Genomic DNA, 20,522 nt, shown 5'->3' with positions numbered 1-20,522 from the left:
ATGAAATGTTACAGGAATAAAATTGTCATATTATAAGAGAACAGGAGCGAGAGAGAGAGAGAGAGAAAACTTGCAATCTAGCAAGAATAAAGGCATCATTTCAAATTTCTCTCAGAAGGGAAAATGCAACAGTCTGAGACGAGCATGAATCAAGTAATATCAGTAGCATGTTAAGCCCCGGGACAAATTTACACCCCCAAACATTTACATTATACAACAACGATTACAGCGTTCAAACTGATGATGAAGACTCTATAGCTTAATTCAGGCACGCGTTTATGCTTTATTCTTTTAAATTAGGACACTTTTTGCTTTTAAGATTACAACTTTATTTTCCGATGTTTTTTTTCTTTATTTTTATAAAATTCTGACTTTTGCTCTTAGTATTACAACTTTGTATTCGCATAATAGTCCAACTTTTTTTCTTGCACATTTTAAATATGACCATTTTCATTTTTTAAAAATTTGTTTCCATTACTATTGTAGTTCATAAAATGTGGTTCTACCAAATTCGTATACCTTCTTTTTTTGGTTTTGTTTTGTTGTAATAGTACTTTATTTTTTACATCTTACATTATTACTACTGTTTTGACATGAAATTACTGTTTTACATTTCATCTTTATTTTTATATTTGAGATTTTTTTAATATGACTGTTTTGTCTATAGCATCATGAAATTTCTAGCAAAATTAAAACTACTTTTTTCTCGCAATGAAATAATTTTTTTTCACATAAAATTGATTGATTAGAATTTTATTTTGACTTTGCTCTCATAAAATAATTTTTTTATGAACTTTGCAAATTTGGGTATTCTTTTGTCGTCATAAAATTGTTAATATTTTGTCTTAAAATTCAGCTTCAACGATATTCTGGTGAATTAATGTTTTTTTTTCTCGTAATATCGTACGGGACAGGGACCTAACCCTGCCGCTAATCGGGAAAAAGTGTGAGTAAATGACACCACCCGAAAAATTTGGCCTTTTTAAAAATAATTTAATCGCTAAATATACCACAAACCGTGATCCAAGACAGTTTGAAACTCCATCCATCCATCCATCCATCCATCCATCCATTTCCTTTACTGCTTATCCTCACTCGGGTCGCGGGCGTGCTGGAGCCTATCCCAGCTATCTTCGGGCAGGAGGCGGGGTACACCCTGAACTGGTCGCCAGCCAATCGCAGCATTTGAAACTCATTTTACAACATTACCCTTAAAAATAAAGGTCTTACAGAAGAGAAGATTTTATTTAGAAATGTATTTTTGCGTGTCACCTTCACAACCCGTAAAAATAGCAATTGTTAAGCAATCGCGAGACCTCAGTCGTTTGTGAGATTGAGCTTTTTAATAGCCCCTCACCAGAGCAAAAACATATGCATGCAGCAAAGAATTGTTTGGGTAACAACCCAGGCTAAACTTAGCTACTCCAGTTCATACACAGATCTTAGTACTGTTGAGCTGCATCACTTCAACATACTGGACTTCATTGACACCAATTGCTACTTTCCTATTAGCAAGGGCCTTGGTGCCATTTTCTGGCATCTTTGAACATTTTACAAAGAGCACAAAAACTCTAATAGATGAAAATTTCAGCAGATAGCTGAGGATAGGTTGTACGGGAAAAAATCCATGAAGAGGTGAATTTCTGAATCGCGTACCACGAATAGCGAGGTTTATTGTATTCTTGTAATATTCTGACTTTTTTTGCGTAACATTGTAACATTTTTCCTCCCAATATGAAATGATTATTCTCATTGTTATTTCTTTTTCAGTGTGGCCCTTAAGTCATTTGTATGCTGTGCTTTTTCTTTCATTTCCCTTCCTTGAAACAATTTTTAATTTGGATTTGGACAATTGAGTTTTCATGACTACTACTTTTAATCTTGTGTTGATTGTCTTGTGCAGTGTTTGGATATAGCTTGTGTTCAGTTCCAGCTATCAGTACAAGTATTATATGACAAATGACAAAGCGAAACATACTGTAAATAGTCATGAAACCCCTACAATTTACCGGAATATAAAACAATTAATAACATCTGCAAATGCATTTGCATTGGTGGTTGCTTGAGCATCATCAATGATCCATTTCCTCTTCTGATTTCATTTTGCTTGCATGCTTTTGTGGGCTCGCATATTGTTCAGCTGCATAATTTCTGGCATGCTCTCCGCAATGACCCGCAGACTCGTGGCTTCTTCATGCACCGTGAAAAAGCCACCTTCCTGTTGTCTGTCACCGCTCGCCCCATGACATCATCAACGCTTGACACCACTTTGGCCCTGATCTTCAGTCAGCTCCCACACCCTTGAATGCCGGTTCGCCTCGCTCCCATTTGGAGGCTCTCGATTGCTTTTGGCTTGCTTTTTTTTTTTTCTCCTTTTCTTTATGCCCTGCTTGGTTCTCAGTGCTTGACCGGTTCCTCTGTTTGTCTGCTGGTGGTGGATTCTCACAGCTGAGAAACCTCACGTGACGCTGTACACAGTGCTCATTGTAGAGTGTTGTGCTCCTTCTCCTTGTGGCTCAAACCTTATTGATATTCAGCACGTAGATTGTTCCCATTTCTTTGGCATCCTCCGTGATGCTGTCTCGTCTTCTCTTTTCAAATGTGTTCGATTGGGAAAAATAATTCAGCGAGTCAGATGTTAGAATAGAAAGAGGCCCGAGGAAAGAAAGAAAAGCCTTTGTTCGACGGCGTTTGCCTGTCAGTGGCACAAGATTGATGAAATGTTATGTTTGGCGAGGAACTTCAGCACGGACTCACAAATGGGTGCTGAGAGAAGCTCTTGTCAAAACCCAGGATACTTTCTCCCACGCACTTTATTTTCTCCTTGCGCTTTCATTCTGGAGTGAACATGTGGTAGCAATCACGATATCAACCCAAAACAAAGACATACAGCGGCATGATCACGTACAGTAGATACAGTTTGTGTGCGTTTAGTGTTTACATATTATACACAAAGCCAAGTTTCGGCCGCCATTGATATTCACTGAAAGAAGCTCTCAAGGAAATAAGATTTAGGAGATTACAAGCACCTGACTGATTACAGAGCTGAGGTTACGATACACTGGGAACTATTAAAGAAAGTTGCTCTAATTGAATCTTTCTTTAAGGGCACTGTCAGTTGAAACCACAAAACGTGAGAGGAAGCCACACAGGGATTTCTGTCTTTCATGCTCGCGGTACCCTGCGCAGCGTAGTGAACACCCGCCAGCTGAGTGACAGCGCTCGGCTTTTGTGTGTTGATAAAATAATGGCGAGCGCGACGTTGAGTTGGCGCCGCCGCTTTCGGGGCGGATCTGTGTTTTCCATTATGGTTTCCATTAGGGCCAAGTTGAGTTTGAAAAGGGGTTGGCAAAGAATCCGGTTCCAAACCCTGCGACATGTACCTTTTGGAAGGATGCTGAGCTAAAATAATATTGAAATTGTTCAGGAAGTAAAAAAAAAATGTTTTCCCCATTTAGTTTGCTTTGGCTACCTTCACTATGCACCTGTGGACTGTCATTTATCAGGGACATTTATATTTTTTTCTAAGGTTGCAAATGTCCTTATGGGTGAATAAATCTAGTATTTGTTCCAATAGTGACCTCCACACTAATAGATGCAGTGCCCCCTTTAATGTGTGTGTTGTCCACTTGAATAAATAAATGCTGCATCTCAAATGGATGCCTATTTTTTGCCCCTTAAGGAAAAAAGATCAAGTAATTACCTGAACTGTGACATCTGATATCATTGTGTGTGGCAGTAAACATTAGTAGGCTACTACAACACACTCACTGCTTGCACAGTAGATGTGGCATCTGTAAAGCTGATGTTTACGCGGAATTTCATGAGAAAGTTCTGCTGTATGCAGCATGGAGTTATTCCATTCTGAAATGTTCCAATTGTTTTATATATTAATTCAATAATAATATGCATCATTAACATAATAGTATGGATTAAACAATGTACATTATCTTGCAATATATGGATATATTATGTTATTTTAATTAAGCAATATTGTCTTTTTAAAAAACTGATTAAAAGTAAATGTTTTTAAACATTATTATAACATTTATTTGTACATAATAATGCAATAATAATGGCCTGCCATTGGGTGGCAACAAGTCCTGGCTGGGAAACACTATTAAAAAAAAGGAAGAATTAATACAATATATATGATTTCAACTGAGTGTTATAAAATGTCAAATATTGTTGATTATTATAAAAATGCATTTTTACATTTGTGGAGAAAGAAACGCCAGACTTCTAAACGATGCCTGTCAAACTGCAGTTGGGTAAATAAAGGCCCCCGGCCATACGGAGGGAAAATGCAGCTCCAAATAAGCATTTATTCAGCCGCTTCCAATGCAAACATGTTGCACCTCAGCTAATGAATAGAGCAGTAGCGAGTTTTTTGTGCCTGTTGCGGATGTTTGAGCTCTCCTGATTTTCATTTTCAAATCATCCCAGACCACATCCCGGGATGTTGCCCTTACTGCATGTTCTGTGTGCATGCTCTGTACTGCCTGCTTGCCTTCTACGTGATTGGATCAAATTTGTATTCATTTTTGTTTTTAACTGATGTGACTATATTATTATATAAAATGGAGTACAGCTGTATACTTTAGTCATGCTAACTGTATGTGGTTTTTGATCATGATAGGCTGTAAATAGTGGTGGATATTCATTTGCTAGTGTACAGTATCTTTTTTTACAAGGGAGGATTTTGGTGTTGGGAACAGCCGAGTTTTCTCATTTGTTATTGTTTTCCACAGAAAAATGGAATGCATCCAACCGTTGCCATTGTTAAACCTTTATTAACTGTGCAGACATTTTTTAAGTAAAATTTGAACTGTCATCAGGGTGTCTTTGTAATTGGTGGTCTACATTCCGTTCGTCTTGTGATTAGCAACTTATTGTAGTCATACAGTATACAGTCCACTCCAAAAGTATTGGAACGGCAAGGTCAGTGCCTTTGTTTTTGCATCCAAAGGAATTGACCTTGCCGTTCCGATACTTTTGGAGGCGACTGTATCTGATAACATCTGCATACAAAGCAAGTACTGCCCGATGGTCATCACCTTGGAGAAGGACATACAGTCTCTGAAAGCATGAGGGAAAACATGACCGATGTTTCCCGTCCACTTGTGCCAAACGCCGCTAGCTGTCCACACATGTCAGCTCATCAGACCTGACGGCCCTTCTTCTTTGCTAAGCCATCACAGCTGCCTGTTAGATTTTTTAAAGGGCATCTGGGAAGACCATCACACACCACAACGTCCATTGCTGGACGCTCCCATCAATCTGGACCGCGGCTCTCGACCCACAGCGACTTGTATTTCCGCGAACTGATTTCACTCGATACAATTTAATACGGCAACTATTCAAGTTTCCTCCTGTCGTATGCGAGCTTAGCGATGACTTTAAAGAAATCTGTCACGACAAATCTGTGGCCGTAAAAAGGAACATAAATGGTGAACCCTGAAACCACAGTTAATTTAAGGAAAGAGTAACTTTATCCTCCTGGCCGTGAGTGCAGAGGTTTTCTGTGCCAGGCCAAAACTAAAGTGTCTCAATTGTCCCCTGGCACGTCTCGCTAAGTCGCGGATGAGGCCCGTCGTCATTATGAGATATCGTTACACATGTCCATCGGGTAATTAGTGTGTCTGCCAACCGTCCGCACTAATCTGTGTCAGTAGAAGGGCACATTTTGGAGCCAATGTTGGCAACAGATCGCCATCATACTCAAATTTAACACAGGACTTCACCATACAACTACATAGTAATAGCTCATCATTGCCTTACAGTAGTTAAAACATCTGAGGCGCAAACTGTTTATTTGAAAGTAATCACTCCAAGGGGAACACCATGCGGAGAGAGTTTACACCACCACCAGTACTTTTGGCCACTAATATTTTCTTGTGCCAAATATTTAGGATGTTACACCCATTTCAAACATGTATTCATTCGAGGGCAGAAAGTGAAGTAATAAAAGTGAAGGAAATTATGTTTGACATGTGTCTTTTTATCACAATTTAATGTCTTTTCTCTTATAAAATTCAAACTCTGCTTTCGTAACATTACAACTTCCTTCTTTATTCTCGTAGGAGTGGGATTCCCTACCCCGCAACACTAAGATAGGTTGTAAAATTATGACTTAATCATCGTCAAATTTAGACATCATATATGGCAGTTTTAGCCAGAATGTTACAAGAAAGACAAATTTTCTGGCAAAAAATGACAAGCAAATTGTGGTAGAAAGTCACAATTTTATATATATATATATATATATTTTTTTTTTTTTGTCATAAAATAACAGCTTTATTCTCATAATATTAGGACTTGATTCTTGTAAAAAAAAAAAAATTCAGATTATGAAATTTCTTAAAATATTATGATACAAATATTTTCTTAGAATGTCTTTTTTATTTGAGCTTTATGACTTAATTATTGCAATGTTTAGACATTGCAAAGAAAATGTCTTACACTCTGGCAACAATTTTGTTATAAAATTAAAGCTTAAATCATTCCGACTTTTTAAAATATGTATTTTGTGTATATATATATATGTCCTAACATTTGTTAGTTAGCAGACTACTTCCTGGTTAGTGGAGGATGAAGACTTTTTCCCTTACTTCAATTTTAGAAGTGGGTTACAGTTCTTAATCCTATGCCTTTCTTACATAAATTCCTCACTTTATCTTGACCCACGTACTTGTTCCCGGAAATCGTCGTGGTACAGTACAGTAAGTTTTTGTGTGTGATTCTGCTAACAAAGCTTGCCATATACCATGCAAATTTTGCGGGGGCCGTCGTGAATTGGGCTGTGTGCAAGGCGAAACAAGTAACGTTTGGCCTCCCCCGACTGAATTTCTCAGCGCAATGCAAGGCACAATTGCTAAGGGAAACGTTTCTTTTTTTGTTAGCACTTTTATCATTAGCATTCCGAGACCGCAGACGGGCGGAAACGTCGTTGTCTTCTCGATTTGTTTTGACAGTTGACAAAAAGCGAGCTTCTGGCATCTACAGAACATTCTTAGAACAGCAAAACGTGAACATGCATTGTGAGAAGTCAAGTCCTGTCTCTCTTCAGTTGGTAACTTTGACTTTCCATCGCCGCCTATTCACTCAAACAGCGTGAGTTGGAATTGAACCAAACAGACAACAGTGACAACAAATACCCAACCAACATGGTGACGATCACACAGAATAAGAATTAGGCGACGACCACACCCTTTCATCAGTGTTGCTTTTGTTTGGCTGTATAGCTGACATTTGCACTTGATCACCATAGCCTGCAGTGCGTACATCCACGCACGGACCTTTGCTCAAACATCATTCCCGTCTAACGTGCTGCCGCAATCACCGCCTGACAGATCCCTCCGCCACCGACTCTTTCCAAGTTCTTGTCAAAGGGTCCTGTTTAGACTTTGTGTCAAGTGGAGGCCTCCCAAATCTCTTTGAACATCTTTTGCAGCGTTGTGCAGAAGAGTACCATCATATTGATGTGCATGTCTTTGTCAACATCTATTCCGCTCACACAGGGGCGGTTTGGCCGGAGGGATGACTTTTATATTGAGAACGGATGACGGGCCGACCGCTGCGGGCCGCGTGATTATAACTTAGATTTGCTAAAGTGGCTCACAGTTGAGTGTTTGATTGCGCTCGTCCTGCAGGTTTGAACCACTTTTCATGACACGGGGGGAAAATATTCACTTTAATTGCAAAAACGACATAATTCAGTTATGTGTTTGCTTTGAAAAGACATTTCTGGACTTTTTTTTGTGCTTTGGTTTTGGCTTATGATGTTTGGGAGACATGCCAGTGTCTGCAATGATTTATGTTGCCCACTCAAAATGATTTCTTCCCCTCCTTTCAGGCATATTGTGGTCTGTGGTCATATTACCCTCGAAAGTGTCTCCAACTTCCTCAAAGACTTCCTACACAAGGACAGGGATGATGTCAATGTAGAAATTGTTTTTCTCCATAAGTAAGTTAATTTATGTGTACTCACTATCTTTAAAATGCAACATGTACCAAAATGACGCATTCACGTCTTCACAAATCTTCACTTGTGTGCCAGTATTTCCCCTAATCTTGAGCTGGAAGCCTTGTTCAAACGTCATTTTACACAAGTAGAGTTCTACCAGGGATCTGTGCTCAACCCTCACGACCTGGCTCGAGTCAAGGTACATTCCATTTTCGCACTTTTTATCAGTTGAAATGTACGATAGATAGAGCCACAAATCAAAATATAGACTCAAATTAATTCAGACATGATCACAACTTTAAATTGTGGCCACGAAAAGTGACAGATGACGTGGTCAAGGAAATGTAATATATATATCGATGATAAGCCAATGTCATATATTGTGAGTATAGATGATGTGCTTACAAAGAAAAATGTGTTTGGATATGGAACCCGTAACAATAAATGTATTCTCATAAAATTATGACATAAAATGAGGACTTTATTTTCAGAAAATTGTGACTTTTTCTCACAATTTTGAATGTTTTTTCCTCACATTTTTACAACCTTATTATTGTAATGCTTGGACTTTGTTCTGAAAATAATTGTTATTCTCATAAAATGGTGATCATTTATCATACTGTAAATTTCTTCAGGTAAAATCATGACTTTTCTAAAAACAAATTGGTACTTTTATTCTTCTGGTATTTTGACTTGACCCGCCTGAAATTCTGAGTTTACTCTTGTAACATTACGACTTAATTATGGTAAAATAGTGAATTTATTCTGTGACTGTTATGTGTTTCTCCTAAAATTATTACCTTATGCTTGTAATATTCTGACTTTACTTTTATTTTATTGATATTCTTGCCAATTTTGATTCATTTTTGTAATTAAATTACAACTTTTATATTTGTAATATTTTGGCTTTACACGTAAAAGTTCTCAGAAAAGTATGTATTAATTTTATGAGAATAAAGTCAAACTGTTAAAAGAAAAATATTGAAAAAAATAATAATATATATATATATATATATATATTTAAAGATGTTAACATTTCTTCTTGCAAAAAGACAAAAATAATAACCGTAATAGCCTGACTGTTTATTGTTACTATCAAGTATGAATGTTACATTTTGTAAAATAGAATTTTTGTGCCTAACTTGCAAAGGCACCCATTGAGGTATGGGTTGCATACATCTATAAAAACATTGACATGAACGTTGATAAAAATGCCTCACTTGAGGATATACACTTTTTAAAATCCATTCCAGAAAAATCCCAAAACAGATTGCATGACTAATCTGAAGAACAGAGAGAAAAGCGGAACCATGTTGAAAGGCAGCTTGGATTTTCGAGGGCACGCCTGCCATCACTGACACTTGCAAGTCATGACCCATATGTTTTCGACCCTACACTCATGCATAGATCGAGTCAGCAGATGCCTGTCTCATCCTGGCCAATAAATACTGCGCAGATCCTGATGCTGAAGATGCCTCCAACATCATGAGGTATCACATCATCCAGACCTGATCACACCCGTTGTTGTTTTTATTCGTGTTTGAGTGTGTTTTTCATCTGTTTTTCCCTCCTCTAGGGTTATCTCAATCAAGAACTACCATCCCAAGATCAGAATAATAACACAGATGCTTCAATATCACAATAAGGTGAGATGTTCTTGACGCCCAAAGATGTGGCGTCAGCTGCACGAGATCAATAAACACAACCAGCAACCGTCAGCAAGCCTCTCTATGGACACCGATGTGTTAACCCAGTCATTACAATTCCACAAGGCTCATTTAAAAAAAATAGTGAAAGAGGTTTTAGTAGTACAGGAAACATTAGTCGAGATAGTTCATGTTTCAGAGGATTGGTCCGCAATGACTGCACTTTCCCCTCGCCTAGTGCTTTGCATTCTCAACTTGCTCTCTGCTACCTGTTCAAGAGTCATGTTTGCAAATTCTACAACATTCATTAAAAATAAAATAAAATAATAATAATTGTGGTAGTCGTAGAGGAAATCATTAGTGATGATAGTTCATGTTTCAGAGGGTTAGGCTACATGGCTGTACTCTCTCCTCTCCTACTTCTCTGCTTTCTCTACTTGCTCTTCCTTACCGGCGCTACAGGTAAATAAAATACTTGACACATGTATCCCGGTGGTGTAGTTTAGGGAACCCCGTGCACAATCGACATTGTCCCAGATTATCGCACTACTGGTCACTTTCCTTGAAGTCTCGGCGCCCTTTGCACAATGGTCATTGCACTGGACTATTGCTATATTAGTCATTCAAACTGCTCTAATTGCTAGAGGACTCTGCATCTTTTTGCACAATTGTCTCAAAGGAATTAAATAAAAGAATTGTACCGGCATTACCAGATTACCAGCAAGCTTTTATTGCTCAGTGACTGTTTTTGTCAGTCTTTATGTCTCAAAAGTATTCCCTGTCAATTGTCGTACTAGAGTCCGGCTCCAACTGCCGGAGACAAATTCCTTGTGTGTTCTTTTGACATACTTGGCAAAATAAAGATGATTCTGATTCTGAACACGAGCCCCCACAAAACTAACTCAGTAGCTTCAATTCGAAAGTTTAAAAAAAATACGAAATTGGGTTGACATGTCAAGCCTAACAGGTCGCTCAAAGGACCCATGGCCAATATTGAACAAGACGTCTGCCATTTTAGTTTGAAGAAAACATTTTAGACAAATTCCATAGCAAAGAGAGAAATTCACTCAGAAATTCACTCAGTTGCTGGCCTTGGAAAGTTACCCCAAATGTGTCCCTGGCCCCAGTTTCACTGATCGACATGAAATTGGGTAGACATGTCCACCTTGGACAGATGAGCGATGCTCGTCTACGCCAGTGATGCCCAAAGTGTGGTACGTGTAATCGGCATCATGCCCAACGTCTGACACTGAACATCAGAGTCACTTTTTCATTTATTGATTTTCGATTGCCAGTTGAAAATGGAAAAAGATCTCACTAGGTTACTCTTTGCTGTTTTGCTATTTGACAATATAAGTGAGGTTGAAAATGAAATCCTCAGCCCAAAACGGACGGAAATCCACATGAACATGAAAGTTTGATCAGCAGGCTTTGTGTTTCCTGCTTCTTTTGCAAGTGACCTCACACACTTGAAAAGATGACTCACTCGTTACACTCTGTCATGCTATCCTCTGTTTGTCTGTTGTGCCGGGTAAAGGCCCATCTGCTGAACATTCCGAGCTGGAACTGGAAGGAGGGCGACGATGCCATCTGCCTGGCCGAGCTGAAGGCGGGCTTCATCGCCCAGAGCTGCCTGGCCCAGGGCCTGTCCACCATGCTGGCCAACCTCTTCTCCATGAGGTCCTTCATTGAGGTAACTCATTCGCCGTCACGCAGATAAATCGAGGCTCACGTTGCATTTGGCTTCAATGAACTGATTCATGAGGAGATTGGAGCTGAGGCGAACATAAGTGGCGACAGTGCGCGGGAGAGTGATGCAAGGCAGAACACTTCCCCGGTAAATCGAAACATCCTCGTCCAGAGCGAGAGAGACTTCCCATTAGTGTGTTCAGACGTCCCGGCACGTCATATTTTACCGGGATATTTCATCTGGAATCTATTTCTGTGGCTCAGTGCTGAAGAGGTGCTCGCCTCTATCAAAGGACTATTCTCGTGACATTAAGCTGATGGATCAATGTCTAATGAGCAGGCTCCACATCTGCACACCAGATTGGCAAGGAAAAAACATTGATGCTATGTCTTTTCTACTATTTATTTCCAGATCGATGAGGACACCTGGCAGAAATATTATCTTGAGGGCGTGGCTAATGAGATGTACACAGAGTATTTGTCCAGTGCTTTTGTGGGCCTCTCCTTCCCTGCTGTGTGCGAGTAAGTACCCCTCTTTGGCTACTCGGCCAGCCCACCGTCCACGGTAGGTTTTATGTCCATCAGAAGCGAATATGCGCATATAAAACAACAGGAATCTCCTAATATTCTCTGCATATTTTATAGGCTGTGTTACGTGAAGCTGAAGCTGTTGCTCATTGCCATCGAGTACAAGTCCGAGCAGAGAGAGAGCAGGTTTGTATGTGACAAACACTACCATTACAGTTGAGATTACTGTGTAGTGCATTTGGCGGCATTAAGTTGGGGAATATTGCACCAACTGGGTATGTTACGTTTTAAATGCCGCAACAAAACACGAAGGTGTCTTCTTGATTCTTCAACAGACGTATGGAACCACACCAACAATCGAAAATAACCAATCAATAATCTTCCTACTCAATTCTATTTTACTGGACCAACAAATAGAATAGTGATGTCATAACACTGAATGCACACAAAACTTGATGAAATGGGACAATTTTTTTCTAAGATGATTAATGTATTTCGAACAGTGAGTAGCCCTTTCATACCTCAACATGCTGCACATTTCAATTTCATGTCATTCTTTTCTCCTTAACTTTTCTTGTTTCCCTGTCAGCTTTCTTACCAATAACCAAAAAACGATTTCAGTAATCTCAGTATCAGTATAAGGGCTACACTGAATAGAAGGAATGAAATTACAAGAAAAAGTCTTAAAGTTATGAGAAGAGATATTGTCAAGAAAGAAGTCATATTATTTTTCTGAGTCAAATTTCCCACATAGCCATATATTCATTGGGTAATATCGTTAGTGTTCATAGTGATGATGCTGTTGATGTGACAAAATAAGGAACGTTTCAATGTTTGTCATACTTACACTCAAGATTTTATTCCCGTAAAGTTACAACTTAATTGTCAGAATACTTGAACTTTATTATCATAGAATTATTACTTTCTCGTACTAGTTGAACTTTATTTTAATAGAATTGACTTCTTTCTTGCATTTTTTTTCCCCATCTCATGATTGATTCTTGTAAGATTATGTCTTTTTTCCTCTTCTGCATGATACCTTAATTGTCATATTGGGGTATTTTTTGGTAAAATCATTACTTTTCCTCACAATTTTAAGAAAAATACAAGTCAATTAAAACCTTGTAACTTGAAATATTAGGTTGCTTTCTTGTAAAATGATGACTTAATTGGAATATTCTGACTTGTCGAAAAAGTCATAATTTGGCATTTTTTCTCATGAATTGCAATTTATTGTAATATTTTGACTTTAATTTTGTCTTTTTTTTACTGTATGCATATGAATGCATACACACATTACGTATTTTGGCAATTTTAGGTCATAAGATCGTAGGACTCATAAAATTAAAATTTCTCATTACAAAAAGAAAAAATCTTGTAAAATGTATGTTTTATTCTTGTAGCATTTTCACTTATGGTTTGAGTATTTTTTTTCTTTTTAGTGTGGCCCTAATACTCTGTGAAATCCCACTCCCTCTTCCCTTTTTTATTTTTTATTTTTTGTGCGTGTGCTAATTGCTCAACACACCAGAAGCCTTAATTATTATTATGTAGTCAAATGTACTGACAATATGTTCTTAAATTCTTAATGTTTCGTCCCAATGGGCTCTTCAAGTTTACTTATCGACCGTATAAGTAATCGCAGACACACATAATCCCTGGTCAGTGAAGAAAATGTAAATACACATATTTGGTAATGAAACTGAATTTAATGAGTTATTTGAGGTGACATGACCTGGTTACACAAGTGGCAATTAGTAAAGCATCCAAACATTTGGCAACAGTTGGTTGTATTCTCCATTTCCTTATGTGGCTGACAACTGTTTGATCTGAGATTTTGTTCTTGTTGTTTGCAGAAGCCGAAAGCGGTATGCCCTCTACCCTATCTTACTTCCAAAGTTCCGCCACTACTTTAACGCTTCTGAATTTGGGAGTTTGCCCCCCCCCCCCAAGGAATATTCCCCAAACACTATCTCACACAGGCCTTTTTTTTCTCCTCCTAACTCTTTTCTTTTATATTCTTGGTGTCCCTTGTGCTAAATGCACTAACTTCTTTGCAGGCAGAGAATGAAAGAGAGAGGAACTAGATAAATTGGACATGTTTGTAGGAGTGCTGTTTCCTTGTCTTTGCTGTTGTCGCTGTACCAAGGCCAAACGCTCACCCTCTCCACATCTACCTCTTATTTGATTTTCTCCTCGACCAGCCCCTTCGCTTAGTTGATTTCTTCCACTTTGAGTTTCCTTCTTTCAGTTGTGACCTAACTGTGTGTGCGTTTATCTTTTTTGACCTAATTACCTCAACTCTTTGCCCAATCAAGTAGGGAGTTTTGCACATAAATAATGACAGATGTGCTGCTGATAATCTCTTGTTCTACATTCTGGAGACCCGGAATTACTCTGCTGATTGTATCTGCCGGCAGTGCTTAATATCATAGCATGTCTTGTCCCACATGAGTTTATTACGACAGCACCCATTCATCCAGAAAAAAGAGCATGGACATTTTGGATAGCATTAAGTGTGTCCAAAGTGAAATTTTACCCCCCTTCCCATTTGCATTTCACTTTTGCATTCCATCACCTTCTCATGTTGTCAATGCTTCACGTGCTGCGCATGAATGTGATCAAGGGAAAAATGGGAAGGGGTTGAAGTGTGCGAATATGTGTGTGTGTGTGCGTCTCGAGCCACGTTGTCCAGTCACGACCAGTCAATTATATATATATATATATATATATATAAATATATATATACACACACGTGTGTGTGTGTGTGTGTGCGCGCGTCTCTCAAGTAGATGTCCTCAAGTAAGGTCACTTCCTGTCAGTTTGGTGTTTGAGAAACAATCCAACTGCACAGAAGTTACTGCAACCGTCTGCATCTACGTACCCGTCCCCCTGCATACCCGTCCCCTATACCTGTACTGCAGTGGCTCCCACCCCCTCCTCCTCCTCCTCATGTCGTTGGGTATCTTTGCATGCGCTGGATATGACACCTTCACATAACGTCGGTGTTGGACTGCCTGCCTTGCTGCTCACAATATGAGGTTTTGATACTCTTGGAAGTTTCCATTCGCCACCTGTCCAATGCACCTGGAAAATCTCAGATTGGAGCAGCAATGTTTGTGAATGTGATTTAATCGGTTTATTTGTTCTTTTTTTCTTTTCTTTTTTTCACTAATAAGCATGCCTATCTCTCTGGGGGGCTATTCAATCTGAGTGAATTCTGGCTTCTATGCTATTTTACGTGATGAAAGAATGTGGACTTTGAAATCTGAGCTGCCTGACATGCACAATTTTATGAGATATGGATTCAATTGCTCCCTTGATATTTGTGATATGATGACTTGAGTGTGACAGAGCCCAGAGGAAAGATACTGGATACTCTTCTACTTTGCAAAATCAATATTTAAAAAGACCCCCAAAAATGTCAAAATCTGATCAATATATTGAGTCTTTCATCTGGGCTCACGTTGTGGAGGAGTGTGACCTTCAAGGTCTGTGGATTCCGTGTTTTTTGATTTGGTTTCACACTCACATCATTGATGACTGTTGCCTGTAGGTAACCATTAATGACTCGTGTGTGTGTGTGTGTGTGCGTGTGTGTGTGTGCGCGTGTGTGTGCGTGTGCGTGGGCCTATAGTAGGCGTGTGTGTGATGTTTCCTCTTCATGTCAGTCTAATTAATGGGGAATGATACAGCCATTTTCAGTACAAGAGCATTGCCGTCATAACACAAAGGGTCACACTCACATCTTGTTGTATTTTCATATTTTCGTAGAATGTAGTAGTGTAAATTATCAATATTCAAATCATTTGCTGTGTTGTAATTAAATGAGGAAGATTTTTTTAAACAAATAAGTCACCAGTGGGCCCACTTCCTACACAGAGGGAGTTGGATTTTTTTGGGGGATTTTTTTACAAATAGAATGAGCCAATAAGAGGAGGCGCTTGCATCCCACTGTCCAACAATGACCCAAATTAATTATTTTATTATAAGACACAGCCTTTGCTCTGCAGTCATGTCTAAGTGTCATCACATTTGTCCAAGTGATGATTAGTAAAGAAATAATTAAAATCCTCTGTGCTGTCATATTGTTTGGCATTCTGTCCCTCCGCATAATTAACATATCTGCAAATAGCGGACAGATGATGTTGCATTCAAGGCTCCTGGGAAAGTAGATAATTGCTAACCCAGAGTTTACGAGGTTAGTCGTTAAAGCGTTAGTCGAAAGTAAAGCGCTGTAAAAGTTTGACGTCTTCATCTCGGTGAAGTTGTCGAGTAGGAATTTAGGCTTGGAGAGGTGTTCCAAAGCCCTTTTCGGAAATTCCAGATTACCCAGTTTTCAGGATCGCACCATCAGTCAAAACAGGTGGCACGGATGAGGAGTTGACGGTGAAGGAAAAACTACATAGTAAAGACACCGAAAGCCTGGCTAATAGGAAAGTAGTAATTGAGGTCAAGGAAGTAATGTTGACGTGAAGTGACGCATCTGGACTGAGAGACTAGCATCTTTGTATGCCGGGAAGAGTTTAGTGTGGGTTGTTAGTAAGACTGTAACAATACACCAACGTTAAGATTCGATTTGTATCTCGATTTCTGACCCACAGTTTGATACACAAGTAGATTTTTTTAGGAATAAATTAAGAAATATGTTTTTATGAATCAATTAAAATAGTATTTTATGCTTTATATTTATTTATGTACAGTATAACAATATTATATTTGTCATATATTTATAAGATATCTAACGTATTATGGACTGCGCCTGTGTTTCCTTCTGTGCCCCACTTAAATTAATTTTGTGATGGTGTCTTTGAAGGTGCATTAACATGCTCGAAGTGACTTGTGGATGTTTTTTTTTTTTTTTTTTTTATAAGCACCTTCAGCAAATAGTCTGGGTCTTGTCAACCATGTGATTGGCATCTCTGTACTCAATCGGGTTGTCAAAATGCCCCCATACTGCTGACCTACAGGAGCTTGGATGATCATGACACACAGTTGGAGGAGACTTGCTAAAATTGTGTATCTTTAATCTTTTTATTTATTTATTATTATTTGTATTGTTTTACATAATTTACTGTACTACAGTACAGTCCAAAGTCAACACAGGTGCGAATTTGGGTTTAAATGTTAGTGAAAGCTACGGAGAATCTTCACTGCATGTGCATGTACACATGCATATCTGGTAAAAAAAAATTCGAAATTAAATTATCTGTTAAAGTGTTTTGGGACCATAATTTGTGGCATATTTACGGTTTAAACTGTTATAAAAAAAAAAAAATTTGGGGGGGTGGTGTCACTTACTCTTTTTTTTGCTATTTGCAACAGAGCTCAGTCCCCATCTCCGCGAATAGTGGGGTTTTATTGTTATTTTATTGTGCTAATTAGCTCATATCAGGGAACGAACCAACAGAAGTGGCCCACATACTTTACTATAAAATACTAATAATGTAAATTGAATATTAAAAATGTAAATAAATAATAATCATTTGTGAAAAATACGTAAAGTACTAACTCGATTACAATTAGCACAAAAAGGAGTTTAAATTTTCTCCATGACTTTATGGTGAAAGCGTGTATGTACCATTCCTCTTGATTAGCATGTGATGTCAGCGTTGTTCCCCAAAGTTAATGAGCGACTGGTGTCTTATATATCTCCTTTCTCAGCATCCTAATCAATCCGGGCAACCATGTCAGGATGCAGGAAGGCACGCTGGGGTTTTTTATCGCCAGCGACGCAAAGGAAGTAAAGAGGTGAACGCTGATGACCCCGCGTTGGGTCCATAGCAAGCTTGAAAACGTGTACTCAAGATGTGCGTGTGTCTTTTCAGAGCTTTTTTCTACTGTAAAGCTTGTCACGATGACATCAGCGACCCTAAGCGGATCAAGAAGTGCGGCTGCAAACGACGTGAGTACCCTGGCTTTCACGTTGTCTCTCCCTGACCCTGTCCTTCTCCCCTCTTCCCTTCCCTCTCATTTCCCAACATTCCCTGTAGATCTGTCCAGCTGCCACTTATTAAACTCTGCTATTACTCCTCCAATTGCGTCGCTGCTCCTCAATACTGTGGCACTGAGTGTGTGTGTAAAGGTAAATAAATGTTCAAATGGCGTACTTTATATGGTACAGTATGATCATCACTTTTACCTTTTTGTAAATACTTGCCATCTTTTTAGTTATTTATTTGATTTTACCATTGTGTCACTCCACGATAAATATAAATTTACTATACTAATAATAATAATGACAGTTAACTTATTTATACAGTACTTTTCTACAGTGTATATACAGGTGAATCTCAATAAATTTAAATATGGTACAATAGTTCATTTATTTCAAGAGTTCAAATGAAAAGGTGAAACTCAAATATTATATATATATATATATATATATATATATATATTTAAAACATATTCTACCTAATTTGTATAATAAAAATCATTTTGATTGTATCTTATGTAATATTCTAATTCTTTGAGACAGTGAATTTGTTTTTTGTTAGCTGTAAGCTACAATCATCACAATTATGAAAAATAAAATGAAATATTTCACTCTGTTTAGTGAATCTATATAATACAGTATAAATATAAATAGTTTAAATTGAGCTACTGAAATAGGTTTTTGACAAAATTCAAAGTTTTTTTAGGTCTGTACATATATTCCATTTGAGAAATAGACAATATATAGAGCAGAGACAATTTATATATTTTTTACAACGTTTCTTAATAATTTTTTAAATGTATGCATTAACTTAATGTTAATTTTGTCAGTACAGATATAGGCCAGTCACATACAATTTCACACTGCTTAAAACAATAGAAATACTTGAAATTAATTCAGTGGAACATCTAAAGTTGAGCATCCTTGAAGTCGTGCAATGTCATGTTTGAATTGCATGTAAAAAGAATAGTCTAAAATCGCACCAAATATCAGATTAACTGGAGTCCAACTATGTCCCGATACTTTTGTCCAGTTTGGCAAAATTAAGGTAGAGTTTAGGTTTTTGGGAGTTGTTTTACAGTGGTTAATAGAAGTAACAGGAATATTAAAATATGAGGTCCAAGAGCCACATTTGCAATGTAAATCATTTGCACTTAGCTGTTGTTTCACTTGACTTGCTTTTATGTCTTGATATTGACAATAGTAAACTTTTTTTACGCTTTTGTGACAGTTTAGTAAGTAGGTTAAAATGTTACTTTAGAAAAAGGGCTTTTTTTTTTTTTTTTTTTTTAGAAATGTGAAGAAATTAGTTCAATCTTAGAGGTTCCACTGTATATAATTTCAGTTATTAATACAGCAAATTACTGTAAAAGTGTAATTTGTTAATTTTTTGTTTATGCAAACACTAATATGAACCATCATGTGAAGTATAGCCCCCACTAGTTGTAGTGAATTGCCACATTTAGCTAAAAGGTCAGTAACAATTACATTAGTGAGACAAAATAGACTACCTAATTCCTGCTTTTGCCGTTGACACCTAACCTTTACACACCTCATTTAGACAAACTGTAAACTACAAAAACCTGTTCTGTTCTATCATATTTTGTTCTCTTCTGTTGTTGTTGTTTTTTCCTTTATGTCCAGTGACGCACTCTTTGATGTATTTCCTCCCCTTGCTGCCATTGGAAAACACCACTTAATTTTAACTACTCACTGCTAGTGATTTATTGTGAGTAAAACCCACCCCCCCCAAAAAAATGGGTGTCCGACTATCCAAAGTGTTTTGTTTTTTTTTACTCCTCCTCCTTTCTTCCTCAGCAAATAGCACACTGTATCAATGTTGCATGTACCAGTGTAGCTTCTGCATCCCACTCCTCGCCTCTCATTTCGACACTGTGCTCAGACCAGCAGAAGCGAGCCTTTTCATCACTGCTCCATTCAGCTGGTGCTCTGACTAGGCTTTAAACAGGCAACTGTATAGAGCGTGACCTAATGCCACAAACCCACCCACACGCACACACACACACACACACACACACACACACACACACACACACTCAATAAAATACAGGAAAGTCCTCAAGAAATTAAATGCGCATGTGAGATGTACATTTAGAAGGCCAAAACTATGAACTGAGGTTTAAATCTGTCAGAGGAAGTTTTGTGTGTGGGAACGTCTTCAAATCCCACCAACCAACCATCCACCCCACAGAAAAGCACCCGGGTTGCCAAAACGCAATGAAAACAATCTGGCCTCCCCTTTAGCCCACTCCCACGTGATCTCAGCAACCCCATAGTTTCTGTCGTCGTCTCGGGTCAATTTCAATTGTCGTAGTTGTAGATTGCCACTAGATGGGGGTGTCGTGCTAGGAATTTAAATCCCACCCTTTGAAATCTGTTCACCAGAAAAGCATGGAGCACATGTGTACTTCTATTGATATAAGAATTTATTTTTTTTTAAAACTGCATTTTGCTTTTATTTAGGGTTCCTAAATGACAGTGAACACCCTTCCCATTTCACATAGATCTCTGATAGCAACTGTGAGCTCAGGTTGGATTTACACTGCAGTCCCAAGTGCCCAATTCCCATTTAGTGCCATTATACGATTTTTCACATTTAGTGACTCATAGCCGTTATCACAGCATTTACATTTATGCACTCAAAATGCATGTCAAAAAATGCAAATAATAAGTACAGTGAACCCCCGCCTATTGCTATTTATTTGCTAGTTGCAAAATCACCTATTTACGTTTTTTG

The 20,522-nt window shown here is 38.2% G+C and overlaps 1 protein-coding gene across 24 annotated transcripts in view; it reads left to right on the top strand.

Moving 5' to 3' along the window:
• The window catches only part of kcnma1a (potassium large conductance calcium-activated channel, subfamily M, alpha member 1a), a 191,139-nt gene that overhangs the window by 124,787 nt on the left and 45,830 nt on the right, over nt 1-20,522 (top strand). For all 24 annotated transcript variants that reach the window (XM_061790796.1, XM_061790798.1, XM_061790797.1 and 21 more), the window contains exons 10-18: nt 7,856-7,966; nt 8,060-8,165; nt 9,374-9,456; nt 9,543-9,612; nt 11,150-11,305; nt 11,714-11,823; nt 11,947-12,015; nt 17,494-17,580; nt 17,658-17,734. In XM_061790796.1, the coding sequence (XP_061646780.1) occupies nt 7,856-7,966; nt 8,060-8,165; nt 9,374-9,456; nt 9,543-9,612; nt 11,150-11,305; nt 11,714-11,823; nt 11,947-12,015; nt 17,494-17,580; nt 17,658-17,734 (869 nt within the window). The remainder of the gene's footprint in view (nt 1-7,855; nt 7,967-8,059; nt 8,166-9,373; nt 9,457-9,542; nt 9,613-11,149; nt 11,306-11,713; nt 11,824-11,946; nt 12,016-17,493; nt 17,581-17,657; nt 17,735-20,522) is intronic.

This window comes from Phyllopteryx taeniolatus, chromosome 11 (assembly GCF_024500385.1).
Source record: "Phyllopteryx taeniolatus isolate TA_2022b chromosome 11, UOR_Ptae_1.2, whole genome shotgun sequence".
Taxonomy (NCBI): domain Eukaryota; kingdom Metazoa; phylum Chordata; class Actinopteri; order Syngnathiformes; family Syngnathidae; genus Phyllopteryx; species Phyllopteryx taeniolatus.
The sequence above is the reverse complement of the archived record's forward strand: the minus strand, read 5'-3'. Positions and strand labels throughout refer to the sequence as shown.